The sequence below is a fragment of the Marmota flaviventris genome, chromosome 9, assembly GCF_047511675.1.
Source record: "Marmota flaviventris isolate mMarFla1 chromosome 9, mMarFla1.hap1, whole genome shotgun sequence".
Lineage (NCBI taxonomy): Eukaryota > Metazoa > Chordata > Mammalia > Rodentia > Sciuridae > Marmota > Marmota flaviventris.
The window spans coordinates 107,044,601-107,053,792 of record NC_092506.1 but is presented as its reverse complement, the minus strand read 5'-3'; the positions used below and the strand labels follow the sequence as shown (position 1 = coordinate 107,053,792).

Here is a 9,192-nt window from a genome sequence, read left to right as displayed (position 1 = left end):
GGTGCTGGGGATCAAACCCAGTGCCTCACGCATGCTAGGCAAGCTCTCTACCACTGAGCCACAACTCCAGCCTCCCTTCCGGTTTCTTTTCTATCATCTTGGTCATTGTAAGAAAAATTCAACATTATCTCCATTAAGTGACAACACTAACACCTTTCTTTTCTTTTTTTCCCTTTTTCTCCTCTAGCTTCATTGCATTTACAATGGGATTTTTAAAAAATAAATTTTGCTTTATTAACAGTATCTTCAAACAAAAAATATAAACAGCTCAGCTTTCTAACAAAAATCCAGCAAACATTTAGACTCATGCACAAAGTCCTTTTGGGGAATGCCTGTAAATTCACCTTTGTATTCCGTAATAGAGTTTGAAAGGGACTTAGAATCTCTAGCACTTGAAACTCACAGTATATAATAATAAACAAATATAAATATGTAGCATAAACATAAATAAACATATAGAAAAAAAATTAAAGGGCAATTCAAACACTTTTATTTTCAAAACTACGCATATTAGTTTGGTATTATTATTTGAAGTTTATTGTGTCAAGTCTAATCAAAGAATTTAGATGGTTTAGAGTGGAAGAAAAGGACATTTAAAAGGCATTCTGTTAGCTTTTTTACTTATTTTTCCTAGTAAAATATCTGGCTACTCTTTTAGGATCCTATGGGGAAAATAGTGTAATGCTAATAAGAGACCCAATAAAGACCATCGTCATTCCATCATATATCTTTCAGACAGGATCTTCCATATTTCAAACTTTTAATTTTCTATTCCACGTCTTCTTTTCTATCACTTTATGAAGCATGTTTTGAATTGAGATGACAAAGGCAGCATATAGAACATCAAGAGAGAAATGAAATGAAAGTTTTTAGTTGTACACATTGACCCAGTCCTGCATGAGAAAATTGGGTGGATTTACTCCTTTTTACATTAGTAACACTATGGTTTGAATATCAAGCCTTGAATGTGTTCTCCTGTGGGCTCACATCCTAATTTCCAGTGCAAAAGCATTATTTTTGAAGATGCATTTGCTAGAAGCAGTCAGCAACTCCTGTTCTTTTTGTAGACATGTCATCCACTTTGGTAGTGCTTAAAATAAAGTACTCAGATAGAAGGCAAGTTGAAACAGACAACAAGCAATATAATACAAAATGTTATGAGTAAAGTGTGTTACTCAGATCCTTCTAAAATACACTTCCCCCTTTATTTTGAAGGCCATGGTATAGGCAACTTGGCTAATGGAACCAGTCTCTTCCTTTGATCATCAATAAGGTTATCTTTTCGGGAAACTAAGTCCCAGCTTAGATGACAGTTTTAGCTGAGACTGACATGAAAGAGAAAGGGACTGTTTAATTATTAGTTCCCTGAAAAGCATGTCTTTTTTCTCTTTAAATTAATAATTCTTCAGCTGAAACCACAAGCATGAGTGCCATCAGATCTTTCAGGTGGGGAGGGGAGGAAATTCATTTGATCTTTATTTTTATTTATTTATTTATTTTACTCTGGGCAGTGTGCAGTATCTGGCTGCATGTGTCCGCCTTAAAGATGATTAGAGCCTGCTGGTCTTGGGTGATTTTTGTCAAATGAAAATTTTGAAAAATGCAATGTGGGTGAGTCTATCTAACCTCCAGACTCTTAAAGAAAGCTTGGGAAGGTATGTGGCAAGGAGCATCACATACAGTAGGTGCTCAATGAATGCTCAGAGCAATGGAATAAAATGGATGGATGAGGGTAAGATTGAGAATGTGCTAGACTGGTTTCAGCAGCTGCTTTCCATTTCTCTGTGTGTCTGTCTATATTTGAAAGGAGTAACAGAGACTATCGCAATTAACTACACATGTGCTGTACAGTACAGTAGCCATGAGCACGCTGTGGCTATTGAGCACTGGAAATATGGCTAGTGTGAGTAGAGTATATACACTGGAATTTTGAGAATTTAATATGAAAAAAGGAATGCTAATAATATTTATATTGATTACATGTTGAATAATAATATTTTGTATATCGGGATTAAATGAAATACATTAATGTCTCATCTGTTTCTTTCGCCTTTTAAAATATGACATACTGCTTTTTAAATTTGATAAGCAGAAAATTTAAAATAACCTATATGGGTCATATTATCTTTAGTGGCCAGCAATTGGCCTAGACTTCAGAGACAAACCAGGCAATGAAACATCTCTGTTTTTAAAGGGGAAATAGCTTCTCTGCTCCCTTTTTCTGCTGCAGACAATCTCTACTCCCTAAAATATAACACTGAATCCCCCATCCTCGGGCTGTCCCAGGGCCTACGCGGGTTGGGGGTAGCGAGAGCACGGAGCGAGGGGGCGGGAGCGATGCTTCCAACATCAATCGCTGGCTTTGCAAGGCTTCTCCCTCCTACCGTAGGAATAAAAGAGAGGGGCTGGAGACCCCGGCGCCCGCCTTCTCCTCTTGGCGGGAGGAGGACAGGCCAGACCAGAGCTGTGCGCTGAAGTCTGGGCTGGTTTTAATAACTCTAGCATTTTCCCCCCCGCGGTTCTGACCTGGAGCCCTGCCACTGCGGAGAAACTTTCTGCCGTTCCGAACCCGCCATGCAATTTCCCTGGATCTGGCTCTAAAAGGAACGTGAGGTCAGGACGGGACTAGAATCTTGAGGACGAACCTTCTGCATACCCGCCCATTGGCGCGCACGGCTCAAGCTCCAAGTGCCGGCTGTGTTAGCCGGGCACCGTAGGCAAAAGCGGTCTCTCTCCCTCAGGGATAAAGAGACGACGGTAGAATCCCCACCCGCGCCTGCACTACGGATGCGGGTTCCGCCTCCGAGCCCCGCAGGGGTCTGCTTCGGTCCTGGCGGCGGTGCTGGTACTCTCTCCGGCTCGCAGCTTTGTTCCCCAGAGTTGCTGAAAGGGAAAAGGGAAAGAAAACACTGGCGATCGCGAGGTCCTGCCTCTTTCTGTAGCGAACCAGTTTCCTCCCTGTTTCTCACTTCTTAGGTTCCTACTGGGGGCTTAGGCAAATGTGGGGCAGCTGGGTTGCTGGGGGAAAATCTCAAGTCTTTTTCCCTCGGCAGCTCGGCTCTCGGAAAGGCTAGCTCCGGCAAGGGAACACTAGAGAAGGGAGAACCCAGTATGCCTCCCCTTTTGCCACCACTTTGGGCTTCGCAGCCAAGGAGCGAGGCCTGGGGCTATAGCCTTAGCTTTGAGGGAAGAGCGGAGTGCTGAGTTTAGAGATACAAAATAAAGGGAGAGTGAAGGCCATGGAGGCAGTCCGCCTCTCCCTGTCCCTCCTGCGATGTTTTGAACAAGGGGATGGCAGATGTGTAAGAGGGATTTGCAGTGACTTGGCTTGAAGACAGGCACCCAAAGACGTTTATACTGCTCCTGCTCCGAAAGGGACAGTCAGTAATCTTTCGTCTGCCTCTGTAGCAGAATTTAGACTCCGCCCTGAAAAAAACTGTAATCCCGCCCCCAGGCTAGTTGCAAACCTGTGCTCTCAAGTAAAGGGTGCAGGCGCAGGCCAAAGTCTGGTTGTACATCCACCTGGCCCTCAAAAGCCTCTCAGCCGTTAGCGTATGGGGAGACATACACTTGCTAGAAACGGATCTAATCAGCTGCTTTGGATGGTGGTGGTCTTTTACCAGTTTCCACCTTCTTAGTCTCCCTCCAGCCCCATAAAGGATGACTGGACCAGCAATAATGGCTAGAGAACAACTTTTTGAAAAGTCAGCTGACTTACTTTCCATGGTCACCTGCTCTCCTTTCCTCAGTTCTTACCATTATAAACTTAAAAAAATGAAACCAATCAACAACAAAACCCCACACATTTCAGACTCCAGGACAGTGTTCTGTCTTCATTTAGATGCCTCTTGTCAAGATCTTATTTTAAAGTTTCCCCCACCGTGCTTCCTCCTTCCTTGTACCCTCCTTATCTATTTACCATTTACCAGTTCATCTGTATGGAATAGGATGCTTCCACTTCCTGGAGCACTGTAGTTTGGGGCCTAATTGATTCTGGTAATTAATTTGTTCTACCTGCTAGATCAGATGGAAATCCTATCCATGCACCTAAGGATTAGCACTTGGCTTTCTAACGCCTCCTCTAATTATCTAATAGCATGGGTTGTGAGGACTCAGTCTCTATTAAAACACTTTTGCTATTAGCAGTAGTGATTGGAATTGTGATGACGACTAGATTTCAATAAATTAGAGCTTAAAAATGGGGAGATGGAAGAGAAGTGCCTTCTTTTAATTTCCCTGAGTTTAACATCAATAATTAGAGCAATTTTTGGAGATGTGAGCCAAAATTACCCCTGCTGTGTTGTGGATGATCACCTTAATTTTGGCAAATTGACTTCTGGGAAATAAATGTGACAGATTGGAAAAAGACAAGGGGAAAAAGATTGGGAAGGAGGGGAAAGGAAAGAGGCTAGGGAAAGGAAAAGGGGGGGGGAACCCTGTATAATTATTTGAGGGGCTAGGGTTGAAAGGACTGTAACAGCAGAAGCAGCAAACTATATGAGTGAAATGAGGAGGAAGTAATGGAAATTTCAGGGAACGTGGAGGATGGCATTAAAGGGAGGCTTTGGACATTTTTAAACTGACCAAATCACTTGAATAATCTAGACGTAGATTTTTCTCTCACCCACTCCCTATAAGTGAGGTCAAGAATGTTAAGATCATTTTTACTTATCTCAATAATCCAGTCATCTCTCCTATCAATTTGAGATGAGTCTAGCTACTTAAAATAGTGGACAATTTTCTCTTTACTTCTCCCCTTCTCCTTTTGCCATCTATTATTGAATCTCTTAAAACTCTAGGCCCAAATGCCTTGAATAAGTGCTTTATTGCTATGGGGTTCTTTTAATGTCTCTTCTCTAAGGTGGGAGGAGTTTGTTGGACAACAGAGACTTTTTTCTTTTAGTTTTTCTCTAAAAGACGACTGGGAAAAAAGCAGCTCTTGCGATGTATGTGCATGGGGGGCTGGGGCAGAAATTGAGGTCCAGAAGCCTCCTAGGAACCCGAACCCAGAAGGCTCCACTCTCGCCAGGCTCAGCCAGGCGTATTCAGCACCGCGGACAGATCCCCGCCCCGCCCCAAGCCCACCTCACCCTCCCCTCTGCCTCCGGCAGCCTCGCCATTGGCTCTCCCGGCTCCCCTCTCGAAGCTGCCAATTCTCCAGCACATAGACCCAACCTACCCAGGATCTTGTCTTCTCGCCTTTCCAGTGCCCGGGATAGTCCAGGCCGAGAAGAGAGCAGTGGAGATCTGAGTCTCGGAGAAGGGTTGTCGGATCTCCACCAGGCTTGCTGAGACACTGCCTGCTTCACACACTTTATCCCCGGCCTTCGCCCTGTGGCAGGCGCTCCGCGCTCAAGATGAATCTCAACTTCACCTCTCCTCTACACCCGGCGTCTTCTCAGAGGCCCACATCCTTCTTCATCGAGGACATCCTGCTGCACAAGCCCAAGCCGCTGAGGGAGGTGGCCCCTGACCATTTTGCCAGCTCTTTGGCTTCCCGGGTGCCTCTACTAGACTATGGCTACCCCCTCATGCCCACACCTACCCTCCTGGCTCCTCACGCCCATCACCCTCTGCATAAGGGAGACCACCACCATCCTTATTTCCTTACCACCTCCGGTAAGTAGCAGGGGCCTTAATGTGCAGGGAGCAAGAGAGCAGGCCTTCTAGCACAGTCCCTAAGCCTGTGATAGAGCTAAGGAAAGGCCAGCTCTGGGTTGGCCTGGCTTGGTCCACCCCCTACCCCGCTATCAGTAACAATAGAGGGTTGGGGACTTGGCTGAGAGCACGCAGAGCTCCCTTGAAGCATACCAACCCATGGGGATAATTTGTGGTCTCTCTACACTTTTTATAATGGAGATACATCTGGTCAAGAGGCAGCTAGAGGTGAATGAGTTTGACATATTACTGGAGGGCAGTGCTCAGTTCCACTGGTGATCTTCCTGGTTACTTTGGCCCATGTCTCTATTCCAATTCTTCACCTCTCCTGGCTCCAGGAGACCCTTGACAGTCCCCTCCCATGGAACTAAACTCAACTTTCCAGCTCCGAAGCCGGAAACTTTCCACTTGGCCAGCTTTCTTCTTCCAGGCGCGGAACATTGGCAGATCCTTCAGAGGATATAGAAGTGAATGAGGGTTGGGATAGTCTGAGGGAAAAGGGGTTGGACTGTCCAGAATAAGGGCAGAAAGGATAAGAAACAAAGGAAGAGACATGAATTTCCTTAACTCTCTTCACTCTTAATGTTTTAGCATTTAATTTAGGATCTTAAGCTAGGCAGTCCTCCCCTGCCTCAGATGCCAGAGTCGTTGGAGCCGGGTGCTAGCAAAGTATTTTGATTTCTGCAACTTGGTAAGGGTAGGGATTAGCAAAATGTGGTTGGCACAAGAAGATTTGGGGAAATATCTACCGATGCACCCTGTCTTTCTCTGAAAGGACACATCCAAGGCTTTCTTTTCTAGAATTTTCATTCCAGCCAGAATAATTTGTTTAGTCCAGATGCTGAGTACAGCAGTGGAAACAATCTAGTCAGGGCAAGAGCTGGGAAAAGACAGGAGACAATCTATGTGGGCACTAGTATCCAGGACAAAAGAGAAAAGTGTGAAGCTGACTCTCAGACACTGTGTTGGAGAGAAGAATCTAAAATTCATCTTGAGGTCCACATCCTCTATTTGTTTCACCATCTGAGTGGCATCAGTCTCCTGTCAGCTATGCTGTTGTTGCCCCCATGTAGCAATGGCCAATGCCTGTGGTACTGGACCTGTTTGCTTTGTGTGTTAGTTCCTCCACCCCTTCGGGGATTGGCAGATATTTGGTATCTGCAGCAGCTTCTGTCTGCTTAGTTCATCTCTCACACTGTAAGGCCTGGGAGGATCAGAAAAGACAAGAGAAGTCTCCCCTGACCGAGCAAGGAAAAGTGCTCTGTCCTTCCGCTTTTCTTACTTTGGAGTCAGAAAGAAAGAACAAGGACCAGATTAGAGAGTAAGGTTGTAACTGCAAAACTGACAAGGAAATGTGAAAGGAGGGTTTCTGAGCTTCTCTGGATAAGAGTTTTGCTCTCTTTGGTTGCAGGAGGGTGGGGGCACTTGGGAAAGAGATTTTTTTTTAATTTACTGAATTCAGGAGGCAAGATCATACCTTTCCTTTTCACACTAGCTTCTTTACACAGCACTAAGTGTTATCAGTGATTTGGGTGGGTACAAGTGGACATTTCCCAGAACCATCTGATGTTTTCAAGAAAACTTTTTCAGGTGCAACAGACCACTAGGTGCAGGTAGACCCGACAGAAGTCTCACTTCAAAGAGACATTTAAAAAAGATTTCCAGATCTGTTTTGTCGTGTTATTTTCCATTTTAGTTGCTGTTTATTATTTGTATTTCTAGATGGCCTTCTAGAAAAAGATCTCTAAGCGCTATTTTTCACTTCCCCACTCCCACCCCCATCTTGAATTCTTGTGAAAAGGGCGCCAGGAGCTTTGGGACAAGCAGGAGACTGGACTGGTGGAGGCCAGAGGCCAAGGGAAGCGCTGGGCACTAGAGGTGGGGAGTGGAGGAGAACGGAGGTTGCTTCCTGGTGATCTGGTCTTAGCTACCTGGCTGTTCTTCTCTCTGCAGGGGTGCCGGTTCCCGCGCTGTTCCCGCACCCCCAGCACGCGGAGCTGCCTGGGAAACACTGCCGCCGCCGCAAAGCTCGTACAGTTTTTTCTGACTCACAGCTCTCGGGTTTGGAGAAGAGGTTCGAGATCCAGCGCTACCTGTCCACGCCAGAGCGGGTGGAACTGGCCACTGCCCTCAGCCTATCGGAGACGCAGGTGGGCCGGAGGAAGGGGAGTCCTTGATCTCTGCTTCACTACTCTCTCCCCTTAACTCTTAACTCTTCAGGACCCATTGAGGAACTCTTCGAGTGGTAATGAGCCCGTTCCCCATTTTTCTAGGCTTTCATTTTTCCAAGATCATTACTAAAAACACAGATACCCCAACTTCACTCTAGCCTTTCCGAAACAAAGTTACTCCAGTGCGTCTCTACGTGAAGAAAAATCTCCTCGGGTGATAAACTAGATGGTTTCTTGTCTGGAGAAACTCATACAAGGAGATTTTTTCCCCTTCTTATTTCAATCTGTATCGCAGCAGCCAGTCTTCACACGCAGCCCCACCCAAGCCCCAACACACACTGTAGTTTAAGCCCTTTCTTTCTATTCCCTTGTCCTGGGTGGAATAATTGTTTTCATTTAGCTCCAGGGGATTTTCACCTGCAGGCCCCAAACTCTTTCCTCTAGTCCCCCTCTCTCATATATATCCGGAAATGGAACTTGCTGTGAAATCATCAGATCTGTCAGGTCTGGGTATGATTTCTTTCCGTGAAAACTAGCAAGTTCAGTTCTCATCTTTCTGTCCAGGTGTTTTGCTGGACCAGGTATTTAGATATCTCAATCAAAGGAACACAAATTGAATTTACAAGAGAATCGTCTACACAGCACTTACTATTAGTAATTCTGATTAATAACAGTATTGATAATCACTAACCACAACATTTGAATCCTCATCATTATTTTCGGACAATAAGTTCTGGGAGCCATAGGACGTTTGATTCTCATTCAACCTAAAACCATAATTTGTGAGCACTTTATTTAGTAGTTAACCCTAGTGAGGCGGCCACAGTTCTTGGTAATTCGTCAATGGATTGCTGTCCGTTTTCCTAACCCCCAGCAGTCGCTCAGATTAGTGTGGGTTTGGAAGAATGACACGATTTTGTTTCTGTCGCTCCGAAATCAGGTGAAAACGTGGTTCCAGAATCGGCGGATGAAGCATAAAAAGCAGCTGAGGAAAAGTCAAGACGAGCCCAAAGCTCCAGACGGGCCTGAGAGCCCTGAGGGTAGTCCCCGTGGTCCAGAGGCTGCAGCCGCCGACGCTCGGCTGAGCCTGCCCGCCGGCCCTTTCGTGCTGACCGAGCCAGAGGACGAGGTGGACATTGGGGACGAGGGGGAGCTCAATTCCGGGCCGCAAGTGCTCTGAGTCGTCAAGCTGGGAAGGGGAGGCGGGAGAGGACACTGCCCCGCCAGACGCGCTTTTCTCCCGAACGGGAAGACTGGGACTCCGATCTTGCAGCGGGCGGTGGAGATCAGCTGCTGGAAGACCAACAAAACCCACCTGTCAACCCCTCAGCGGGTGCGGAGCCAGCACCGCCCGGGACTGGAC

General features: G+C 46.0%; 1 protein-coding gene across 1 annotated transcript; it reads left to right on the top strand.

The window, feature by feature from the left end:
• The first annotated feature begins 5,357 nt into the window (after positions 1-5,357).
• Positions 5,358-9,009, top strand: Bsx (brain specific homeobox). Its single transcript, XM_027930446.3, has 3 exons — positions 5,358-5,619; positions 7,612-7,808; positions 8,770-9,009. The coding sequence occupies exons 1-3, from the start codon at positions 5,358-5,360 to the stop codon at positions 9,007-9,009; spliced, it is 699 nt and encodes a 232-aa protein (XP_027786247.1).
• The last annotated feature ends 183 nt before the right edge of the window (positions 9,010-9,192 follow it).